Source organism: Mesitornis unicolor, unplaced genomic scaffold (genome assembly GCF_000695765.1).
Source record: "Mesitornis unicolor isolate BGI_N332 unplaced genomic scaffold, ASM69576v1 scaffold53530, whole genome shotgun sequence".
Taxonomy (NCBI): Eukaryota; Metazoa; Chordata; class Aves; order Mesitornithiformes; family Mesitornithidae; genus Mesitornis; species Mesitornis unicolor.
This window is the reverse complement of record NW_010157311.1, coordinates 32,082-57,494: the sequence shown is the minus strand read 5'-3', so window position 1 is coordinate 57,494 and position 25,413 is coordinate 32,082. Positions and strand designations below refer to the sequence as shown.

The following is a 25,413-nucleotide window of genomic DNA, read 5'->3' as shown; positions in this document are numbered from 1 at the left end:
TTTGCTAGGAGCACAAGCCTCTTGCAAGTTAACATTCCCAGAAGTTACTCTAAGAAATTTAGTGAATTCTCTTGACCCTTTATCTCCCTCTGCTTCTAAGTAACTCTGCAAACACAATAGACTATGAAAATGGTTATTTTATAACCGATGCTTAGGTGTGCCTGTTTTTGGTTGCCTGTATTTTCTTTGAAATAACTGTAGGCTGCCTCCTGCTTAAGACCATTTGAGGATATTGTACTGGGTTTGCCTAATCTTCCTCATAAAGTGTCTGTCTGACGACTGCATGTTAGCTGCATGGTGCTGCAGGTAGACTTATACATGTAAATGTTGCTAGCTAAGCTTCTTTCTGCATCTTAGAAAGCAGGACTTGTTTACATAAATTACTGTATATGTATTCAAAGTTGTAAAGTATATGTTAGTATGAAGTATTGCTTACTAAACTGGTACCATATTGCTTCTTCTCAGTGAGGGTGACAGAGCACTGGAACAGGCTGCCCAGAGAGGTTGTGGAGTCTCCTTCTCTGGAGACATTCAAAACCCGCCTGGACGCCTTCCTGTGCAACCTCATCTAGGTGTTCCTGCTCCGGCAGGGGGATTGGACTAGATGATCTTTTGAGGTCCCTTCCAGTCCCTAACGTTCTGTGATTCTGTGATTCTGTGAATGCTTTCATGGTCATATCATTCTTTATTGCTTCAGAATTAATTTAGCAGTTATTTGGTGGTGTAGAAAATGCCAATTAGCTGTGATTCTAGTACTTTTTCTGGATCTTTCTACCTCTGTATGCCTTTCTGGGAAACCATAGGTCCTCTGGTTGTTTTTTTTTTCCTTTTCTTCTAAAAACAGAAAAATAACTGAAAGTTGTAAAGTATTTCAATTATCAGATAATAGAAGTCTTTAACTTGCGAAGACCTTTAAAAGGGCTAACTGGTAGTGCTGGTAATGCTGCATCTATCCATATATTTAAAAGCAGTGTCTGGATTAATCTTGGATAAAATTTGTTTTCTATAATGCACATACTACAACATAGTTAAATGAATCATCCCTTACTCTTAAACTAGAGAAAGGTAGTGATCTGTATTACTGATGATAAAAGCTGTGCAAAACTGCAAGCATACTTAGAAGTCACTTTCCATTTAAGTAGCAAATTGTTTTGATTCCCTTTATTTCTTTAGGTTTTTGTTGAGTTTGGGTTTGTTTATGGTTTTTGGTTGTTTCTGCCTCTTTGGGGGTATAAAGTAATGCTTTTTCTTTACATCTTTTTTTTTCCCCCCAAAAAATGGAAAATGCAAGCAGTGAAAACTAGATAAATTATGATTAAGTACTTTTATTCCAAGCATATTTTAATGTATTGCTGTATTGTATGGAAAGTTGTCATGGAATTTTGATTTTGCACTTCCGTCTTTTGATTCACGTTAATTAAGATGTAACCAAAGGTTTTGTAGTCATGGTACCAGTAAGAGAATAAGTACAGTTGGAGAACTAATGCAGACCACAAGCTTGTTGTGCAAGCTCCCAGTCCGGTTGTCTTCCTTCATGTTAAATGAAAACCAGAAGAAGTATAAAGGCGTTCATAGATATTTGTTGTGTAAAATACTGTCTAGCATTATAAATAATATTATAAATTGTATTATTTCATAATATCATTGTGATTCAGAGTAAATATTTTCTTTCTTTTAACTGTTATTGTGGGACCTTTGGCCTCTAAGGTGGCCCAAATGGCAAATAATTAAAGTTACTGTAAAGTATTACCTTGAAGCTTATCATAGCCTTTTGCAGTGCAAATTGTAGCACCTTCTGAGTCCTAAATAAGATAACATGCAGTTAATGATGAATGTAGTGCACTATTAATAAACATATTTTAGTGGCTGCTTTTTTGTGCATATTTAAGAATTATTTTTTGCAAGCGTTAATGCTGACAAAGTATGAGAAGCAGAAAATGCAGGGTCTTTGGCTCAGTGTGTTACAAACATATAAAGGATGATACTTTTGGGGCCTCTGGACAGTCCTGCTTCTTGTTTAAGGACAATCTGTGCAAAGAATCTGCACCTCTTTGACTCTGTGCAGGCATTTAAATGTTCTCAAACTTCCCAAACTCTTTTGATACCAGCCTTGTAGGACAAGTGAAAGTATTTTGATAAAGCAGACTTCCTTTGAATTTTACAGCTGATTCTAAACTTGTAACTTTGGTTTTCTAGGTTCAGCACTTCAAGACAAACGCTTATGTGGATTCCAGACTCCTTTTTTTCCAGGTATTTATGATACATTATCACATTAAATAAAGACAAATTAACAGTTATTAAATATACATGTTCGCAGTTCCTAATTTATGCTCTAAATAGTGGGGTTTTTTCCTTAATGCTTTTTTCCCCATCTCAAGCAGTGGAACAGATTCATTTGAAATCAGCTGCCATCCAAAAGGCATCTTCTGTCTTGAATGATGCTATGGCAGCTTATATGTGCTGAGGAGTTGTAACTTTTTAGATGGAGTGTTGTGGAAATAAGGCCTCAAATCTGCAGGAAGGGGAGATGCCACTGACTGTATTACTGTGTTACCACTTGTTATGTTACTGACTGTGCACAGTAGCACTGCCTTTAAATGTTTTTTTGAGTTACTGCTGTATACTGAGTTAACTCAAAGTTTTGAGGGTTTTAACTTGGGATACAGCCGGTTCTCATAGTGGAGGTGTGCAGAGGGCTGGAGCACCTCCACTTTGAGGACTGGCTGAGAGATCTGGGACTGTTCAGCCTGGAGAAGAGAAGGATCTGAGGAGACATTATTGCAGTCTTCCAGTACCTAAAGGAGTCCTACAGGAAAGCTGGGGAGGGTCTTTTTACCAGGGCAGGTAGCGATAGAATGAGGGGGGATGGTTTTAAACTGGAAGAGGGTAGATTTAGACTAGATACTAAGAAGAAATTCTTTACTGTGAGGGTGGTGAGACACTGGAACAGGTTGTCCAGGGAAGTTGTGGATGCCCCCTCCCTGGAAGTGTTCAAGGACAGAGCGTTGGGCAGCCTGGTCCAGTGGGAGGTGTCCCTGCCCATGGCAGAGGGGTTGGACTTTGATGATCTTTAAGGTCCCTTCCAACCTGAACCATTCTGTGGTTCTATGAATTATTGAATGTCCTTCTGCTAATTTTTCTGTCACTACTTTCTGTAGGTTGTGCTGCTTACTGTTTGTACTCCAGTAATAGGTAAAAGTCCCATGCTATTCCCAAATCTTTCCTCACTAAATACACTATCTAAGGAGGTTTTCTGAAAGTCATCTAGTACTGGAAAATCTCAGAGGTAATTGTTGCCCAGACTTGGATGGAATCTTGAAATAAAACTGTTTCTATTAGTTAGTTTGGTTCTTATCTGTAAAACAAGGCTTTGGCGTTGTATTTTCTACAAATCTGGAGCAAAAGTACTTTGACCTGATGCTGATGGGAGAGAAACTTTGTAGTAACATTGTGTTCTAAAAAAAAAAAAAAAAATTCATCCTCCCCATTCTTGCCCAGTAAGTCCTTGCAAAATGGATTGTTTACTCTTCCTTTTTACTTTAGCGGTTTTTACCTATTTACTAGATTATAACAAACTATGCAGCCCTCTAGGTGCCTGGGAGAACTCTTCCATCTTTCAGGCTAGGCCTTATGTCTGTTTTCTTTGGGAATACGAAGGTTCTTATGATGCAGCTCTTTGCCTTTCCGTAGGTGTGCATGCACTGCTCTGTTGTTCAGGAAAGTAACTTCACAACCACCCTGGCCCCAACATTCTGCCTTACCAAGTCAGTTTTCTTTGCTTAGCTGCACTGTTTTACCAAAATGCAACCAACAATACACAAAGAGAGCAAACTGACCAAGAGTGTTGCTATCTTGTATTTGTGTTATTACATTTCTAAGGGATATCTAATGAAGATTTTCTGTGTTTCAGTTTGCTGAGTGGAAGAATTTCAACGCTGAAGGATGAAACTGGTGCTGTGAGTAATAAACCTACTAATAACTCATTAATTTAGTGTTATGCTTTCAGTTAGGCTCTGTCCTAAAGAGTATTCACTGCGGGTGCTAATGGGAGTTACACTGCCTGAGTCAGTTTAAACTTTTGTGAAGTTTCAAGATAAATGAAGCTGGAACAATGTGTGTATTCTTGTGCTCATTCTGCATTGTACAGCCAGTGTAGAGACAGCAACTTTACTTTTTTTAAACAGGAAAACTGCTACTTCTTGTAATGCAGAGAGAGAGGTAATTTTCATTAGATAGCTGTTGCATATGTAGTTGAATAATCTTGATATGGAAATGTAACTTTTGTTGGCAAATATATATAGAAAAACTGCCGTTTGACTCTGTGTATATGATATTCTTATATGGAAAACTATAGCTATGGAGATGTTTAGTGATAGTAAGGCACACAGGTAATTTGCTAAGATTGTAGTTGTAATGGTAATTAGCGTATGTTTGGACTTTTTAAAAATTATCTTGATCTTACTGCATTTACTGTATTCTGAAGATGATAGAAAGTCAAGAGTACCCATTGACCTTTATGGAGACTCTGGGGAAAAAAACCTCGTATATTAAGTGCCATATATTTGCAGCAGTCTTTAAAGAATGTTGAATTAGAGGATGGCAGCAGAATAATGAAAGCAAAGGAGAGATCCAAAAACTTTGGGTTATATTTGTCTGCTGACTGCCTCAACTTCAACTCCTCTGTCCCATGCTCAGCATAGGAAAGCATCTTAGTTGATGGTTGCTCCATGGTAATGTTTAAGTACAGCAGCTTTTCTTTGCAGATATTTATTGATCGAGATCCAGCAGCATTTGCGCCCATTTTAAATTTTCTTCGCACAAAGGAGTTAGACTTAAGGTGAGAAGTTCTAATTATTTCAAGTGAAAATTAATTTGGTCAGGTGCATTAGAAAACTTTTTCAAATCAGAATTGTTTAGATTTACTCATCTAGTTGTGTGCCTTGTATATGATTCAACTCCCTGGTAGATCTGGGGCCATGTCTAGAAATGGTAACATTATATTTTGTTAGTGGATTCTTGTAATCTAAACCACTTCTGGCAATGTATTTCATTATGATCTCTGTATCCTTTTTTTAATGAAAGATAATTAATATTAAAATCACTTTGAAATCTCAAACATCAACATGTTGAATGCATTTAGTGGTATTTCTGTTAAATGTTAGGTAGCTTGATGTTCATGTTGTGTAGTATCTCGTTACATGCAAGTATTTATATTTGAGGTATTGACTCATTTTGGCCTTGTGTTTTTTGTTGTTTTTCTTTTTCTTTCTCTAGGGGAGTGAGTATTAATGTTCTCAGGCATGAAGCTGAATTCTATGGAATCACTCCCTTAGGTAACTTTTTTTTTGATATGAGGTAATCTTGTATTTATTACTGTAGTAATAAACCACTTACAAGTCCTGGGCAGTTGTGACCCTGGAGATACAGAGGTTATTTGAAATAATGTAATGTTTCCTAGGAAGTAAAAGCTGTGGTAATATCTGCTTTTCCTCCTTAGTGAGAAGATTGCTACTATGTGAAGAACTGGAACGCTCATCTTGTGGCAGTGTCCTTTTTCATGGCTACCTGCCTCCTCCAGGTATTTTTTGTGTTCATGGGCTTGCAGTCACTTATTGCTTTAGTTTGTGGGGACTATTGGCTGAGGTAGTTACTCTAGCTGTCAAACTGTCCAGGGAAGGCTCTCCTATGGAAAGATCATTCTGATTCAAAAACAAGGCATTTATCTATAGACTGTATGAAATGGCATATTTAGTGTGCTGGGCAGGGCATTGTGGCATGCTTATCCTAAGCAGGCTGTGTTTGGTAGTAGACTACAGCAGAGGTTCTTCAAGTATGTTTCAGTTAAGCAATATCAGCATGGAATGCTTTTGTACAGTTACTTTATGGCTAGATGACAAATCGCCTCAAATGGGCTTTCCTTAACAATGTGAGGACTTGTTAGATATGTACTTCTCTGGTAGGAATAAACACAGTTCATGTGTTAACCTGAAGTCTAGGGGATATCTAGCCAGTTGCTGACAAGTTTTCTGTAGACAGCTCCTTAAATTGTGAATGTCAACGTAGATGGGAAAAGCATTTTCTGTTTCAGTGTTACAGTATTGCCTAATTTTTATAGCAGATGCATTAAGACTTTAGACAAGTATTAATCCTGTATTTTGAAAGTGGATAATATCTGTTATATTGCTAAAGTTTATAGAGTGAGACAAAACATCTCTTTTTTTTTTTGTAGGCATTCCCAATCGTAAAATAAATAATGCTGCTGGGCCACCAACTGATGTTAGAACTGGTCAAAATGTCTCTGAAAGTGAGATTCATGGAGGTGTCCAACCTACACTTGCTGGTACTGGTGAAGGTACAGTCAGACTAGGTGAGGAATGTCAGTTTTAAAGCCAAAACAAATTGCAAAGATGATTGCTACTGGGAAATCAAAACTGAGTGACTATTTCTAGGTTCAGTCTGATTGTTGAATACTTACTTAAACACTACTCCCTATATAGTATTTAAGGCTCAGTGCTGCACAGTCAAGACATGAGGCTGAGAGAAAGGCAAATCGGAGTTCTTCATGCAGTATTAGTATGGCCCCTTAGACAAATGCCTTACACTGCACTAATGCCACAGTAAAAAACAGACAGACCGGTGTCTCTTTGGTCTTTGTTCAGGACCTCCTTCCTGCTCTCGCACTTCTTTTTCTTGCTCCTGTTGCTTTCCTTGCCCTACAAGAGTTGAGTTTTTAGAGTAAAGGTAGTCTTCAGTTGTTTGACTATGTAAAGTACTTTTCATATAAAATATATAAAAACTGTAAATAAGATGGGCTTGAATTCTCATTTTCCAGCTTTTGACTTTGCAAGCAAAGTGATGCTGTTAAAAGTGTTGTATTTCTGCTATAGTCTTATAAATTGTAGCAGTGTTAGGAAAATCTAGAGTGTGTTAAAAGGTGAATCTATACCCAGGTAATATAAAAATAAGCCTTGGATATGAATTGCTGATTCTTCTGTGCGAGTAGCTGCAGGTTTGGAAGAGGGCAGTCCTGGGGAGAGTGAGATAGAAGATGCAGTCTTTAGGCATTAGTTCTTTAGCATATCAAGGCTGAGAGCTGACGCGGGAAGTACCATAACCACTGCTTTCCAGTGTCATCCAACATTTCTGCTAAACCTAATGTACGTATAGATCAGAAACAGGCATGCTCCCACTAGATAATGAATGGAGGAGCTATTCGTATTCTGAGGTATTGGAAATTTCAATTTAACACTCTGGAACAATAATGCAAGGTTTCACCACCTATTTGGAAAGAACTTAGTGTTCTTACACTTACTCACTTACAAAAGAAAGCATTGTTTCTTATTTGAAAAGAGTCCTCAAATTTTTACCAATTTGGCAGGCTTTAAAACTGAGGCATGTGCTTGCCTTTTTCTCCTTATGAACACTTCGCTTCATAGTGAGTGAGATGAAATGTCTTCCTTCCATTCATGAACTGTAATAGTTACAAGGCTTGTGAGGAGTAATATCGCTACCCAGAATCTAGCTGAAAATGTTTCTTGAGAAACTTCGTTATCAAAGTTTCTGTTGCATATCCTAGCAGAAAGCTCTATCCTATTATAGATGTCTCTGCTTATCGTCTAATACCCATCACTTGACTGACTTCAGCTCTGTTGTTGTCTTTAGGATTTCCTGTGGACCCACGGAAAGTCCTAATAGTAGCTGGCCACCACAATTGGATAGTAGCTGCCTATGCCCACTTTGCTGTTTGCTACAGGTAGGAATACAGTTGCTTCTCATATTATAGGAATCTAAAAAGAAATATGATAATTTGTTATGAGCAAAGCAAAAACTTCGCTTTACTCTGAAATGACAGTGGATCACATGCATTTAGTCTGCTCCTATAAATATGAATTGCCACTTTTGCTCATGCAAATAGACTGCTTGATAGGAATTCAAATTTTGCTGCTTTGATGTAAATTCTTGATGCTGTTGTAAAAATAATAGACTCCAATTTAACTGTTTCAAAAGCCTATTTTAAAGCAGGTTTTTGAAGGAAAGATTAATTTAAAAAGCTCTCCCTACTGTATGGGTTTGAAGACAGTCTGTGAAGTTAGACTGTCAAAAGAACTTGTAACAGTTAATGGATTTTTGCTATGTAGGTGATGTACCTTGTCTTAAACTTCAGGTTTTTTGGCTTAGCAGAACTGTTAAGAACTTGCTGTTTCACCTGGATGGCTGAAAAGTGTCTTTATATGTTTTGTAAATATCTTGTAAACATACTGGCTATTTTTTAAGATCAGGTGTAGATAAGTAACACCTTCATATTACAAAAGTTGGCTTTACTTCACATCTGATAGACTTGATTTAATTGGTAGCTGTCTTTTCAATGAAAAGTAATGTTTTAACAAGAGCTGTTGCCAAAAACAAACACTGCTGTCACAGTGTGGTTCAGAAACAGAAGGAATAATAAAGTGTAATTTGAATAGCTTCTTTCTTTACTGCCAAGCTGAAGCCATAGTTTTCTGCCTTTTTCACTATACAGAATACTAATTTACTTGGTTAAACTTTGTAACTGAAATCACATCTAACTTGTCTCTTGTGTGCACCACTGCAATTTGTTTTGCTTTAATTTGTACTAAATGTGGCTTTTCTTGCTTTACTTAATGTTCTTGTTTTCAATTATGGTTAATATGGTCTGACTGGAGAAAGAGGCAATGGTTTGCAATTGTCTTTATGCTAATTGTCCCCTCCTTAGGATTTTGTGTGACTGTTTTCCTTGTATGCTAGCTCACTTTAAGTCAGAGATTCTGCCTCTTTCCTGCTTGGTAATCTCCTGGTTAGTAAGACTTGTTACCATTGAACTTAAGTCATTAGTGATGCTTTTGATGAAGCACGTCAAACTTGAATGGTTGCTGAAAGAAGGTGCAGGTCAACATGCCAATTTAAAATGCTGCTTTTCTTCATAATGACTCAAGGTAGCAGTCTTGTCTTGTCTTGAGTATATTTTTTCTTTTGGAACTTTAAGGAACTCTAGGAGTATGATGGTGACATGGTCCCAACATGATGAACATGGTGGTGTTTCCCTCCTCCATTCTGCTCTTGTACAACTTTTGGTAACAGTTTTTTCCGCGTTCTCTGCTGTATCTTAGTATTTCTCTGTTCTTTATGGCTTTACAGGCAAATTTGCCCAGACATTTTTGAATATCTAGTGTTTGAGGAGACAGCACACACTTAAAACTACTGCCTTCTGCACACAAATTTAAATCTAGCTTGCTTACATGATGCTACTGTGGTGCAGTCAAATGATGTGGTTTGTCTCATCAGTACTATTTTAATGTAAAGGCAACATCTGAATTTTAGCCAGAATCACTTCTAAAAAAGTGGGTGGTAATTTGTAATGTACTGGACGGTGAATCTCACTCAGTAAGAAATGAAATATAGTCAGATACTTAGTTTTGTGACTTTCTTTTAGGCTTCTTGTAACAGATACTATTTAAATACTTAAGTTAATTATTTTAGTAAAAAGCTGCAGCAAATCACAGAGCATCCTAAATACAGTGTTTTGGTTTTTTTTCATTTGAAGTGACAGAAGTCACTAAAACAGAACTTTTGACAGAAGTCTTTAAAATCTGATAATAAAGCTTGTAAGAATGTCTTGGTTACATTCAAAAGGCTATTGCAAACCTGCTTTGAACTCACTTCCTTACAACTTCTGCATGCCGTATGGGTAGAGCACAGCCATCTGTGGTGCTTCAGCTTCAGGCAGGATACGATGCTGAAGAGAAAAAATGGCAACAATGGCAAAAAATGCTATGTTTCTGCTTTCCATGTTAACATTTTTATAACTTGACTACTGAGATTTAGTGTGCTTTAGCTCAGTTGTAATGTATCTAAATTGTTGCCTGAAATTAAATCAGATGCATGATGCTAGCAAACGACAATTTAGGTCTTTAAAATTGCACATGCAAATAATTCTCTAAAAATAAAGCTTATAGTCAATTCAGTATTGCCTGTTTACAGTTTACTATCAACAGAAAATGTGACTAGATAGCACAGCTTTATGCTAGGGTGTGATTGGCTGTCTTACATGATATATAAGACATCTTGCCTCTGGAAATTAATAGAGATTTCTTCTAAAGTCTTATGCTGAACCTCATTCTCTAGCATTTGTCTAGACCAAGCTTTTAGCTTGATCTTGTAAATTCTGTATCAGATGTGCTTATATGAGGAAAAAGCCCACCACAGAGCTCTAGTATCTGCAAAGCACTGAAATAGTATGCGGTATCATACTTTAAGGAAAAGGAAAATGCAGCTCTTACAAACTGCAGTGCTTAATTGGAATTTGAAGTTTCATGGCTTAGCCTGTAAGACCAGATCATTCACATTGGTTCAGGCTTAGACTGAGTTGTCTGTTTCTGAATCTCTAACCTCTGCTCCCTGTTGCCTCTTTTGCCCTTCCAGAATCAAAGAGTCATCTGGGTGGCAGCAGGTGTTCACGAGCCCCTATCTGGACTGGACAATTGAGCGAGTGGCTCTCAATGCAAAGGTAGTTGGAGGACCTCATGGAGACAAGGATAAGATGGTTGCAGTTGCCTCGGAGAGTAGCATAATCTTGTGGAGCATTCAAGACGGTGGTAGTGGCAGTGAAATTGGTAACTATAATTGCCTGGGTTTTTTTCTTTGTGTGTGTGTGGTTAACCCAAAAGAAGTCTATGACCTTATTTTGAGGTATGTATCATCCATAGTATTCAGTATCCACTTTCAGAAAGTGACACAACAAGCTATAGTACAGCAGCCTATTAAAACATAACTTTCTTCTCTGTCGGGCTAGAGGAATCCTTTCTCAAAATCAAAAAGATGGAGAATAAAAGAGTAGTCTGTTTACTAAACAGATACTAACTAATTAGTGGTCCATTTGAGTTTGTGTTTGAAGATGCAAATTAAGAGTTAAAGTTTTCTCTGGACTTGCATTTGCACCTAGGCCATAGGACAAAGGAACTAAGTTTCTGAGATGGAAAGCTACAGATACTGAGAGATTCTGCTCTTTTCTTTGTCCTCCTAAACCCATATGTTTTTGGTTTTTATGATGAAAAGATTTCAGTTCTCTGTCAAATGTAGTTTGTAAATGAAATATGGAACATGAAAATTTCTTTTTATAACGTGTCTAAGTAAGGAAAAAGTCCTGCCCTAAGTGTACAGGAATTACTACTTGTGCACCTTGACACTGAAGGACACACAATTATGGAGGATTTAGAAACAGCAAGAAGACATTTTAAGCAGTAAAAATTCCTTGGTACTGATCTGATACCTTGTCTGACTTGCTGCTGTTCAAATAGAGGGCATATTTGGGAGGCAGTGAAGGGAATGATATTAGGAACTTCCTCTAGCGTTATCCCTGGTGTTTGAATAACTGCTATTATTCCAGTAATGTCTATTTCCTCTGGCAGTGGATACTGCTAACAAAGTATGACAGCAGTCTCCTTATGTGGACACTTTTCTCTGAAACATAATGTTGAACAAATTTGTTGTTGGATGTTATCTCCGTAGTTGAGAATTAATTCAAGTCAAAATAACCAAATTCAAGTTTTCATCCATGTGCCATTAAAAGAAGAGCTTACTTGAAAGAATCTCAGGCAATTTCCAGCTATGTTAACGGCTGTTGCTTTTTTTCATGCTTGAATGAGTGGAAACACGAAGTCAGATTTGAAGATGGGGAAAGACAAAGGTCTTGTATGAGATAATGCAGCTGTATACTGCTCTTTTATTTGATACTCAGAGTTCTTATATGGCATCATGGTCAGCAAAAGAGAAAAGGAGGTTCCGTGGTATTAAAAAAAAAGATGTCTAACAGTTGAGTGTGAAATATCTCTATTAAACAGGGAGTAAATATTGTACTTAAAAAGCCTTTTCTTCTCTTATGCTCCCTTTGACCAAATCTTAAAGTGAGGGAAGAGTTAGCGTGACAGCTGTACTCCTGTAATAGGCATTGCTTTAAGCACTATGCTATTACATTCCTCCTGCATTTTCTGGTTTGGCTTAGCTGCTTGTGTTACCTTGGGATTTGCAAGAAGATACGTGGAGCAATATCTTGGATTTTTGGAAATCAAATGCAGAGAGATGCAAAAAACATAAGTGGACTTTTACTTCAACTGAAAACTCTAAAATATGCGAATATCATAAGGTTCTGATAACTCAGACTATGAATATGGCAACAAAACTGAAGGAAGCACTTTTGCTAAACAGGCTGTACTGCATTGAAGTGACTTTGTGGAACAAAGAAAATGCCACTTGGGGTGGGGGCAGAGCAAGGAGAAAGTGCATACAGGACCGAATCTTTAGTCCAACTAACATTGACCAAAATGTACTGTTCCTCTTTTGGATAATAGGTCATTCTGCTTGGTTTAAAAAAATTAAAATATTCTTGTGCCTAGTAGTAATAACTTGACTGTAGCTTCTTGTTTTCTTGTAGTGGCAAATGCTTGCAGTCCTGCTTTGTGTTAGAGATGTAGTACACTGCTGTCATCTTGTGAAAGAAACTACTTGTTCCAAACAGTCATTGGAGCCTGGCGACACCATCCTCAGAAAATTGTGTGGGCTGACATCTTTGTGATATAGCTCTCCCAGAGCACTCTCTTTCCTTTCAATATTACTTACAGAAGATGCTGCTGCTGGATTGCTGCTGTAAGCAGTATTTTACTGAGAGGGACCCTTAAGACAAGAGCCTGTCATTATGTATAGCATTGTCTCCCCTGTGGATGGGTCTCAAGATTGTTGAGCCTAAGCAGGACTGACACTTCAAATTCCTTCAGACCATTCAAGCTGTCTTCCTTGATTTCCTTGAACCTCACCCTTCTCTGGAGTAATCAATTCTAGTTGTTTCTGTGGATTTTTTATTATTGCCTTTCTCATGTGCCTTGTACTCCTGAATCTTATCTGCATCAAATGATTGTGCTGTGCCCTGGAAAACAGCTTAGCATCCTAATTAAAGCATAAGTGTATATTGAGGTTCCCTCTTGGGGTGTAACAGAGGGCTGTCTCTTGGTTGGGAATGGCACTCTGTTCGTTTGAATTTGTCCAGAACAAAGTCGGGAAATTTTCCAGCTGTTGGGTACTCTTGCTTTGAAGACATCTGTCTGCTGAAGTGAAAGTATATTAGGGAGGAGTAATATAAATATGTAGAGCGAGCAGTATGGAATAGGAAACTTGTCAGTGAAGCTTGGCGCTTGGTAGTGTAATGTACCCCAGTAGTAACAACTTTTGTACTTACCAAGCGGTAAAACTTAGTCTGGAATTACAGACTTACTTACAGGGCCAGTTTGCTCGACTTCATGGCTGACAAAGTTGGAAATTATCTTAGACCTTTGTAGTTCGCTGTAACTTTTAAATACATGATACAATAAATTATACAAAATGTAGTATGCTATTTAAAACTGCAGTTCAATTGAAAATATTCATATTGGATCTATAATGAAACTAGGAAGCTCTAAAGAGAGGACAGATTTTTTGTCAAAAAGCTCAGATGTTAAGGTCTTCTATAACCATAGTCATCAATGCCTGCCATGTTCTACAGTGTTTTGATTTTCATTATGTGAAATGTTCCTGATGCCACATTTGCTTTATTTGGAAGGCCAGCATTTGCTGGTAAGTCTTATCTTCCAGATACTGAATAGTATCTGATGACTGGTGAAACTGGTTCCCTATATAGCTTCAGTTTTTAATAGCCTGTACTCTGCTCACAGACTGTAACCAAACTTAAAGATCTGGAGATGAAAAAAGAAAGAAAGAAAGAAAATGAGAAACAGGCTTTTACAGGCTGCTTATTTTTTTCAGGTTCAAGTATTTCTAAAATAGATTTAAGTAGTGTCACATTGGGGTTGCTCAATCTTTTCCAAAGAATAAGAATGAAGCCTTGTAGCTGTATTTAGCTTCTAAAACGTTTCCAGGCTATGTCTATTTGATTAGACTTTTTTTTTTAAAAAAAAAAAGGCATTGAGAACTTGTAATACTTTAAAAGATAATTGCAAACTAGTATGGCACAAATTTGTCTGTCTTAGCAAAAACCATGAAATTACTGCTTCTTAAATGACACTTAATAGTCACAGTTTAAAGAAAATAAAACAAAAAAACCCCAAAAAACCCAAAAAAATCCTAGAAAAACCACCAAAAAATCTTGCTTGCTGTAGTAAGGTTTATATTTATTTTTTAATGTCTTAGGAGGTATAAAGCCATTTGAAAACTCTATGACTGTGGGAAAATAAGGAATGTATGTTTCACATGGGCTCTTCTTCCTTCTCTTGCGTCCTTTCTCCTTCCCAAGTAACGATTGCATCAGCAGAGATGACATCGCACTGCCATTTAATTTAATGGAACCCAGTTTGCTGCTTGAATGGTACCTCACCTAGCACACTTCAAACCCAGTTTTGGCTGTTCTTTACTTGCTACTGTGATAAATGACACATGATAATAGTAGAGAGAGTCCATTGTTACTGTTTTTTTCTCTTTATTTTAGATGAGCTTCATAGACTCTTCATTTTTTGTAGGAGTGTTCAGTCTTGGAGTCCCTGTAGATGCTCTCTTCTTCATTGGCAACCAGTTGGTGGCTACAAGCCATACAGGGAAAGTGGGAGTGTGGAACGCTGTGACTCAGCATTGGCAGGTGTGTTCAATTTTCCACATCACTTGTAATAAGCTGGTATGTCTTTCTAGTAAGAAGAGAATAAAATAACCTAAAAGCATGTGTAATGTTTGTCGCAGAAGTTTGCCACCTTGGTATCAGAGTATTGTGCTGTGAGAAGAATGTTGAATTGTTTGGTGGTACTTCCAAGCATGCTTTTTAGGCTTCAAATAAAAAGATGTGGTGTGATTTGGAGTAATAAATATCATGTGTATGTATGTCCCCTTGGGGATTACTAACTTTGTAAAAATTCACTAGGATCATAGGAAATTAAAAAAATTGTGGGGAATGTATGACAACAATTTCTGCACTGTCTGTAAGAAGAAGACAAGGCGGCAGTCTGATACCTAGTGATCTCCAAAGTGGTCTTACAATGGGAGGCTCTTCTCCAGCAGAAATAAACATGGTGCTTTAAAGACATCTGTCTTGCATGTGGATGCTTCTGACTGCACTGACTTTATTCCTGTTGGCAGAATACATATCAAATAGAGAGATCCTTGGAGCCTGTATGAGTCTGAGAAAACAGTCGAACATTCATGTGACTAATAAAGCTTGTAACACGCCAGATGTACATTTTGTGGCACAAAACCTGGATGCAATAAAAATTCCAAAATTGCCTTGCAAATCTCAAGAGGCAGAACTGACCTGAGGCTGCTGCCCTGTTTGCTGACTAAGTTCTGATTCACCCTTAAGTGACTGCTGCCAACAAATAACACAGATAGTAAGCATGGGATAGCCCTGCTTCTGTAGCAGAGACAGACATGTTAGCATGGTCTTGAATCAAACTAAACATTCTTCAGAGTTCTATTGGTGCCTTGCAAAACCTTCTGGTAAGAGACAGCTTAATGCTATGTGACAAGCTGGTGTCTGACAATATTTTCTGAAGTTGTAATGAATAAAACCTGATGTCCCATTCATCTTCTTTGTTTCCAGGGGGAGCCACAGAAATCTTTCTGATCACATTAATAGTTACTCAGTTTGACCGATTGTTCCTTTGGTGAAAGCATTTCTTATTGAAGAGTAGAAAATCTTTAAGATCAGTTTATATGCCAGGATGTCCTAAAACCAAGGTTTTCTTGTTTTCCAATTATTTTTTTTAGAGGGGGGGAAAAAAACCATAAAAACAACAACAACTTAAAACAAACAAACAAAAAAAGCCCCAATCCAAACAGTTTCAAGGTCCTTTCTGCAACTCAGGCTTTTTAGTAAGGAGGAAAAAAAAAACCCATCTTCCTATAGATTTGATCTCTGCTTAGAACATATTCTTCTCGAAGAACCCCAGTAGACTTAAGCAGCAGGGTTGTACCTCTGATCTTCACGTTCCTCACTGAGAATATATATAACTATTTTCCATGAGTTGCCCATAGCTCTTGACTTAACATGTAATCATACTTGCTGCAGTGTGGGAGGTTTTGAGGAACAGAATATGCCAATGCACCATTTCAGACCAAGAACTTTGTTTCCTTTCAGGCTTTCTTTCCTGATGCCTTTCTGAGTTTCACTTTAAGGAGGCTTAGTTTGTGCAGAGCTATCCTTCCTTACACTGATTTTTGTATTTGGTGTATTACACCCTGAGGATGTGACTCTGACCTCTGTCTTTAATTGGTTCTGGCATCTTCTTCTCATCCTGGAGATCTGAGCAGCCTAGTGGAGGTAGTTTCCCTAGTACTTATTCCTCTGGCAATGTTTCAGTTGCATGCAACAAAGAGAGGAGGTGATAGGTGCTAGATGTATCAGTAATGAAATTTGTAGTGTAGGAGAGCTTAAAGGAAGCAGAATATTTAGTGTTATAGCATAAGAGGTAACATAAAGCAGTAGCATATGACAGGAAAACTTTGTCTACGAGGTGGGGATTCTCACTGATTGTGTTTTAGTAGTGACTGTTGCATAGAGTTGCTCTGTTTCCTAATGAAAGTTTGCATTTTGGCAGGTGCAACTTCTCAATCGCCTCTGGTGTTCCTATCACTGATGCAGAAGACTCCTTGTTTTGTATCATCTCTCTGACCCAGTCAGTCAATCTCTGCTGTCAGCAGCATTGTGGATCCTCTTGCTCAGATCTCTCCTTTCAGTTGTTATGCCTTCTGCAGGGTGACAACTAAAGTGGTGTATCTGTTGATGACTTGTCTCTACTTTCATTAGTTTTGTAAACTCTTTGCAGATGGGAGAGCTTCAGTGTATTCCTTTGATCCACAAAACCAGAAAGTACAGTGTTCTTTTATTGTTAGACTCTTAGATGCTGAGACTTTGTTTAGTTTTTTGCTCTTCTGCTCTTGTACTACTTCTTTAAAGTAGTCTGGAAAAATTAATCTTTTGAAGCCAAGTTTCGTGGCCCAGATCATTAGATGCCTTACTTAATTAGGCGTCGTATAAATTTGACTGTGGGGAGGGTAGGGTACTTAAACAGCTGTATCTGAAAAAGTACTGTGTGAAAGCATTGAGATAAGAATAGTAGTTCTTTTCAGTAATTGGAAAGGAGTGCAAAAAGAGGGCATACTTAATCCATCATCCTTAAACTGTAGACCAGTAAGTAAAATACAACAGGGCTGCCTTCCAGTTTACTTGATGTGGATGTGTATTGGAAGTGAGAAATTGCAATGAGGGAAGAATTTCCTCCCCCTCGTTATTTTTTTTTTCCCCTGTCAGCTAGAGGCTGAGACTTCCAGGGGGCTGGCAGAGGGACACAAGAACTGAGGGTAATGGAAGGCTTAGAGAGGTAGCATCTAGTCCCTTTACCCAGCAACCTCTTAAGCAGTTATCAGAAAGGGAAGAAACATTACAGAAAGTGTGAAGTACGTTCATTTTGCCTATTGAAAAACAAATCCTCTTTTGAAGATGTGTTTTAGCTGCAATGTTCTAAGCTTTGTTCCTTCACATGGAAAAGGATATTCCACAGCAGCTGTGCTAACTTGTCTGCACACTTCTGCTGAACTCCATGACTTCAGATCTAGTTTGGTAGAGGAATATAGTCTACCAGTCTACTTTAAGAATTCCAGTGTATGTGCGTGTGTGCGCACAACAGCTTCAGACCAGTACCGAGCTCAGGTGTTCTTCGACAAAATGTACCGAAAATGTCTGAGAATGGAGAAAGTAGCAACCTAACTTATTTATTTATTTATTTCCTTTTCTCTTTGTACCAGGTTCAGGATGTTGTTCCTATCACAAGCTATGATACTGCTGGATCTTTTCTGCTGCTGGGCTGTAACAACGGCTCTATCTACTACATAGGTAAGAAGTGAGGGCAGGGCAGAATAAAAAGGAGGTGGTACTGAGTGAGCAGCTTTGTTCTGAATCTCTTTAGTTGGTCTAAGTTGCATCAGAACAACTCTGTCTATTCAGGGTAATAAACAAATGTCTCTTTCCCACAGACATGCAGAAGTTCCCACTGCGAATGAAAGACAATGATCTTCTAGTGACAGAATTGTACCATGATCCCTCCAATGATGCAATAACGGCGCTCAGTGTCTACCTCACACCTAAAACAAGTCAGTATTCTATCACTGTCTCTTCACTATGAGTCTGTTACAGATGTGGACTTTCCTTTTTTCTAAATGGACTTTTTCTGTTACTGTATAGCAGAGCTAAAGCAGACATGAGCAATTTTTCTTTTAATCTTCTTTAAATGAATGATGAGCACTAGGTGTAACTCTTTTCCCCTTTACATCTGGGCATGTTCTTAAATAGGTACATGTACTTACATGTATGCGTGCATATGCTTGTATGTCATGCATTATACATTAATGTATAATGTAATAACATAATGCATTGTATATTAATACTTGTGTATAATGTACCTTTTGCTGGTTTTAAGCCTTTTACACAAGATATATGCTTAGATTATGAATTGTATTCACTGAATCAATTTGTGGTCAACCTGAGGGGAGAGGAGGGAAAGACTGTTTGATCTAACCTTATAACCAATATACTATAAACCATTTTCATATACAGCTGAATGATTCTTGGCTATTTTGTTTATACACTCTTTTATAATCATAGTGCAGCTATCTTTTAAATTAAAGAAAACCAAAACAAAACAACCAACCAACAACGCAAAACCTCCAAAAAGCCACAAACTGGGAGAAACTGGTTACTTGCGTACCTGTGTCAATATTAAAGTGACCTTTTAAACTATAATCCTCCCTGCTCTCACCTTTTTTCTCACATTTTCCTCCCACTAATGCAGAAAAATAAACTGTATGTGGCTTGTATTGACTGAATCACTCTGAGAAGTGCCAAAATTTCTGATTGTATGACTCTTATAAATCTCTTCTTTCACCGCCAGCAGGCAGGAGAGAATGGGAGAGCAGGCTGCTGTTGAGACAGTGTTGAAGAGTGTAGTATAGAATTGAACAAAACTCTGGAGTTTTTGAGTAGCCAAACATCTTCTCTGTTCATGGGAAAATAATGAGTAAAGTGTTTAAAGTTAGTATCTATCTTACTATGGAATCTTCCAAATACTGTTTTCCTCATTTCCTGGCCCCGGTAAGACAAGCTTTCATTCCTGAGGGGGAACAACTGTATTCTTCCTGATTTTAGGTGTAAGTGGCAATTGGATTGAGATTGCATATGGCACCAGCTCTGGAGCAGTGAGGGTGATTGTACAGCACCCCGAAACGGTTGGATCTGGGCCTCAGCTATTTCAGACCTTCACAGTTCATCGAAGTCCTGTGACGAAGATCATGCTCTCAGAGAAACACCTCGTATCAGGTAATTTTTTTTTCTCACAGAAATTGTATTGGCAGTTCTCCCCTTCTCCTGACCAATGACATGTTTGTATGCCTTGCTTTTTAACTTGCTTTGTTCCCACAAAGATTGGTGGAAGGAGGGAAGATTTGCTTGGATTCTCTTTCTTAAAGTAAGCATTCTTCAAAGCCTTTAGCAAGTAAAAGGTGTAAGCTTTATTTGACCAGATACTGGAACAACGCACTCTTTCATTTGTGTCTTATTTCAAGATTTCCATTTGTGGAAATAAAAGCGTTTGTAAACAGATGGATCCCTGTCAAATATTATTGTTGTGGGCAGGTCCTTAAGGACTTGTCTTTTTTTAATAGCCATTCAGGAGCTTTTTGGGTTGCAGCAAAATGTGCACCATCTCCTCTTGGGCCCTAGAAAAAGCCTTCCCACGGCTTCAAAGGGCTGTCTGTGTTTCTTCTTTTCTCAGCAGTCTCCTAGTCTTTGTTGTGCTGTTGTGTTTGTCCTATCTTATGCTCAGGAAAGTGTCTGGCTTTCAGGGAAGATGCAAACATTCCTCCTTCTGTAAGAATCTATTTCACCCAGAGTCCAGCAACCAGGGATAGAACAGATTTACTTTCTGCTGCTACTCCAATTTAATTTTTTTTATCTGTATGTAAAAAACCGAGTAACTGATGAATGAAATAGAAGAGCACCATTGTGTGATGGGGGTTCTGCTGCCAGGCTGCTCTCATGTCTTATCCTAGCATCTTCACACAGAGGTGCTTACTCAGTCAGACCTTAATGTTGTGTTCTACCTGCCTCAGTTTCTTGAATTTCTGAGGGAATAGACAAAACTAATAGAAAACAGGACATCAGCAACAATTTCTAGATTGTCAGATAACTGTCTGGAGATGATGCTGTGTGACCTGACATTGACTAAATTCTGCTTGATTGCTCAGTCTTGAAAAATTATCATATGGAAATCAATAGAGAAGTTTATCTCAAATTTTTTGTCATCCCTTATACATGTTATTGTACATCTTTTCCTTTTCAGTTTGTGCTGATAACAATCATGTACGGACGTGGACAGTGACTCGGTTCCGGGGCATGATTTCAACTCAGCCAGGCTCAACACCTCTTGCATCATTCAAAATCTTATCCCTGGAGGAAGCAGAGAGTCATGGCAGTTACTGTTCTGGAAATGACATTGGTAGGGTACCTCTTGAATGCGCTGTGCTGAGCCTGTACTTTCACTGGTTTCATAAAGATTTAACAGATCTTCAGCCCTGTAACATGCAAGTCAGCTGATGGGTGTAAGCCCTTAGATACTGCTCTCCTCTTGAAAAGATGGCAGGGATCTGTAAGATTCACCTGGAAATACTCACTGTTAGGGTGAGTACACTTTGAGGGCTTACTCTGAAGGCAAGAAAAACGGAAGAAAAACGTTTTATCACAGATACTATGCCTCTTCCTTGAGCAAAGTGATGTAGCATTTCACTTTTGGCTTCACTAGGGAATAACAGAAAGCACAGGAGATTATAGTAAAGCAGATGAGCATAGCAAGATTTGGGTCTACTGCAAATTGCAGTTCACAGTTCAATTGGGGTTAAATGATGCACATGTGAAAAATTCTTAAATGAATTTGAAGTTTTGACAAAGTTTACGGAAGCTTTGGAACTACAGAGGCAAACAGTGGTAGCACATTGCTATAGCAAGATACTGAAGGAATGCACGTCAGTAAATACGGGGAGACAGGTAGTCTAGGTTCCTTTGTGGTCCGAGTCTTGCAAATGAACCTTTGATGCCTTGTGAACACAGGGTGGGGTCAGTACTATGGCCAGAAATCTGATTAAGCCTTTAGACAGCTAGGAGCTGGAAAATAAGAAAGTACTTATTGTTATTATAGAGGCCTAATGTAGGGTTTGTACTGACATAGTAATTCCTCCAGGAACATGCAGGAAACTCAAGGTGTCCTTTAAACAAAAGAACAAAAAAGATTTGTATCTCTCTGTAGAGGCTTCTAACTAGTGGATGGCTTTTTCTAGCTATTAGTCATCTTTAGTTCCCTGGTCCTGGTGCTTTTAAGTTGCAGTGGTCATACTGGTTTGAGTTTGGGTCTTCAGGACTGTGTGGGGAAGAGGGTGAGTGAACTGAAACAAACAAACAAGTTGTATTTCTTTTTTTCTCTAGGACCCTTTGGTGAACGTGATGATCAACAGGTGTTTATCCAAAAAGTTGTTCCCATCACCAATAAGCTGTTTGTAAGGCTGTCTTCAACTGGGAAAAGGTACCCCCACATTTAGGGGTTTAAGTGAGAAATGAGCAGGACTGTTCTGATGGCAGGGTCTCTTCCTATCCTTTGGGGATACATGCAGATGCACTTAGCAAGTTTCTAATGTGCTTGACAGCTCTGACTGAACTCTACTTTGCATGTTGGTAACAGAACTGTGCTTTGTGATCTGCTGTCACCTAGAAGCCAAAAGGCATTTTGAAAAATGTGATATCAGAGACTCACTTCATGATGGCTCACCTGCTGAGCTCATGAAACAAACATTTGTGTGCCTCTATAGAATCTGTAAGTCTCAGCCATGGTTACCGCATTAAATTTCAAAACTAATGCTTAAGTTGCTGGTGGCAGGTATTTTGCTGCTCACAAAAGTAGACAGGGAAGCAGTTTCTCTCTTCCTTCACAATTGTCTTTGAAGATATTAGAACCATTAAAACCAAGAGACTGTCTTCTAGATCAGCTATACAGTTATTTACTTAGGCTTCACTTCATAATATTCTGCTGTGTTGCTGCCAGTGTAATAAAAAAGGTTGCCAAATAACCACAGCTGCTTTTCTATTTGTTAGGGTAGGAAGATGGCAAGAGATCAGAAAAGATGGTGCATCTCAGTTCTGTGTTTCTTATTATTCTTGCATGCTAACTTTGGGTGAAAATGCATTAACACTATTGACATCTGAATTGAGGACAGAGGCCCTGCAGATTACTGATGCACTTTTTGGAGTTTTTTGTCTCTTCAGGCTAGATTTGTATGTAGTGGAGAGTTTTTTATTAGTTGACTTATTTTGGCACTTCTTGGGTAAAAAGCTCAATACAAGGAACCAGTGAAAAAAATTACCCAGACTATGTGAGATTCTGGTATGGAGTCTGACCTAGCATTAGTTTTGGGAGTCCTTTTCCTCTCATTCGCTGCATAAGCTTCTAAAATAAAGGGGAAAAAGCGATGGAGGTCTGCCATGTGAAGTGATATTGCAGTTGTCATAAGACAAAATTTATCTGTATAGATAACCTTGGATTTATCATAGGTTGGATAACCTTGGATTTACCAGGTTTTGCGCATCTTTTATGTGGTTAAATGTGCTGTTTCTGCAGGTTAGTTTCCTAGAGTGTCTCGCATATGAAGGGGCTGGTTGCTGTCATTCTTGAGAGTGCCTTAGGTTTCTAATCATTGCAAACTGAAAATGGACAAAGAACATACGGGGGTTCCTTGATAAAAATTAAAAAGTAGTAAGATGGACTGTGGGGGACAGTACTGTCTGCAGCTGAGCAGCATGCCAGCCATGCAGGGGAAGGAATTTCATCTGGAAGAAAAATCTTTCTCTGATGGCAAGTTTGGTGCCTTCTCAGATAATCAAAGCAGTACTAACTTTACTGGCCAAATTCTACCAGGTGCAATTGTTTTGGTAACTTGGGGTTTCTGCTCCTGCAGGATCTGTGAGATCCAGGCAGTTGACTGCACTACCATCTCATCATTTACTGTGCGAGAATGTGAAGGATCCAGCAGAATGGGCTCCCGGCCGCGCCGCTACCTCTTCACTGGGCATTCAAATGGCAGCATCCAGATGTGGGATCTGACCACAGCTATGGACATGGTTAATAAAAGTGAAGACAAAGGTAAGTTGTGTTATGCCAGGTCTGCGGTGTGGTTCTGTCCTCACATGTGCATGACTACGGTAAGTGGACTTGGGCACTAAGAGCTGTCTCTTTCAGATGTTGGTGGCCCCACAGAGGAAGAGCTGCTCAAGTTGCTTGACCAGTGTGACTTAAGTACATCTCGCTGTGCTACACCCAACATCAGTCCTGCCACCTCAGTAGTTCAGCCAAACCGTCTGCGGGAGTCTAATTCCAGGTAAGTCAGCAAGGGTGGCACCTGCTGCAGACACCAAAGGTTTTACCTAAAGTTCAGGTAGGCAAAGAGAGGTCTGGTGACCCGAATGCTGTAGCTGAGCCCCTGTATCTGTGCCCTGAGTATCTTGAATTACACATGCATGCACCTCGATTTCTGTTGGTTTATATGTGTCTGGGTTAAAGTATCCTATGAAAATTTGAAGTAAGCCATCTGGACACCTTTGTGTGAGGATTGTGATGAGTATATGGCTATTTTAGTGGGAGTTGCAGTGGTGGGTGGGAGCAGAGTGTACAGAAAAACCAGCTTCTATTCTCAGGCTGACATCTTGTCCTTGGTTGTTGGTTTTCTTTTTTGAAGCCTCCAATTGCAGCACCATGAAACAATCCATGAAACAGCCACGTATGGTTCTGTGAGGCCATACAGAGAGAGCCCCCTACTGGCAAGAGCAAGGCGGACCGAGAGCTTTCACAGTTACCGGGACTTCCAGGCTTTTAACTTATCCAGCAAAAGCCCAACAGAAAAAACAGCTCCTGCAAATGGGAATTCAAGCCAGACAGAGGCCAGGAAGTCAGCAGCTGAGGTCAGTGCAACTGAGAGGAAGGCAGTCCTGACAGCAGCACTTGAAGTGCGAGGCACAGGTGTGACAGATGGAGGTGGGTGTTGTGGTACAGAGGTTCACCGTCTGCCAGAGTGTTCTCTGGATCTCAAAAGAAGAGGAGCTGAAGAGGAGAGTGAAGCCAAAGCAGAAAGCAAAAAGAAAATGGGGTTTGAAGGAGCTGGTTTCCTGGGAAGGAAGAAAGTGCCTCTCCTGGCCTCTGCACCAGTCTTTGCTGAAGGTGGGCCTGAATTACCTGCTGCAGCTTCTCCATCGCCTACAAAGACAGCTGCTTCACCACGTCACCGGAAGAATGACTCATCCTGGGAAGACTATGGCTTGTGAAAACGTGACTGGTGGCAAAGATGAGGTGCAGGTGCCCTCTGGCTGGTAGCAGGCATAATATTATGTGTTGTGGGTTGTTTCTTGAATGGGACTTTGTTCTGATACCCGGAATGAAAACCGTAAGGTTATGAGAAAGTACCTGGCTGCCGCCAAACCCTTGAAGAGTTGCCCACAGCAATGTGTGGCTTTTATGTAATGCTCCAAAATGTAGTACGGTACTTGGTTCAAAATATATGGTGTGCATTCTTGCGTAAACGTGGTCAGGCATGTGATAAGTTGTGATTATTTTTGTCCTGGGGAGAGGGAGGGTGTAAAAGGAATATTTGGTTGCTCAGTAGAAGATGCCTTTTAGATGCAGCCACATGTTGCTTTGCAGAGCTGCTGCTGTCTTGGCTGGATTTTGCCTAATACACAGGGCTGCCTCTGTAGTCTTGTTTTATGAATGGGATCCTTGCTCTGTATGCTGCTGTCTGAAATCTGAAATGTTTTGTGCAGGTTAAGAAGGAAGCTATTCAAAATAGCATATTACTTTGCCTCTTAGTCCAAATAAATTGCCAGAGGAGTGTTGCTTGTGCTTTCTGAAAATCTGTGGTATTGGATGATGGGTTTTGCTGATTGTGACTGAGAGTGTGCATAAAAATATGCTTGGCAGAATACACAGAACTGGCAGTCTCTTGAGGGCTTCCTTGTCACTTTCTCTGGAAAAAGGACAGAGATGAATATGGGAGTAGGTTTACTGTCATGGTATAATAATTCTCAATTACAAGTGCCTTGACATGATATTTCCTACCTTTGTTGCACGGGCTGCTTGCTGTTTGCTGTGGGTGGTGAACAGATTTTATTGCTTGTAGATTAGTAATACATAAGCAAAAGGGAAGGCTGTGACAGCAAGTGTTTAATCGAGAGTGAGTTAGGAGGTTTTCTGCCTCTGAGAAAGCATGCTTGGAGTTAAGTGTTAATTAATGCCTTTTTTTTAATTATTTTTTTTTTTTTAGACTTGAGGCGAGAGGGTGGGG

At 39.1% G+C, this 25,413-nt stretch overlaps 1 protein-coding gene across 1 annotated transcript; it reads left to right on the top strand.

The window, feature by feature from the left end:
- The first annotated feature begins 2,173 nt into the window (after window positions 1-2,173).
- KCTD3 (potassium channel tetramerization domain containing 3) lies at window positions 2,174-24,510 on the top strand. The gene is made up of 17 exons (XM_010179379.1): window positions 2,174-2,250; window positions 3,911-3,956; window positions 4,764-4,837; window positions 5,275-5,333; window positions 5,498-5,578; window positions 6,230-6,367; window positions 7,663-7,753; window positions 10,441-10,631; window positions 14,520-14,635; window positions 17,791-17,878; window positions 18,019-18,135; window positions 19,187-19,357; window positions 20,379-20,534; window positions 21,515-21,611; window positions 23,038-23,222; window positions 23,319-23,457; window positions 23,815-24,510. The coding sequence occupies exons 1-17, from the start codon at window positions 2,222-2,224 to the stop codon at window positions 24,395-24,397; spliced, it is 2,361 nt and encodes a 786-aa protein (XP_010177681.1). The 5' UTR covers window positions 2,174-2,221; the 3' UTR covers window positions 24,398-24,510.
- The last annotated feature ends 903 nt before the right edge of the window (window positions 24,511-25,413 follow it).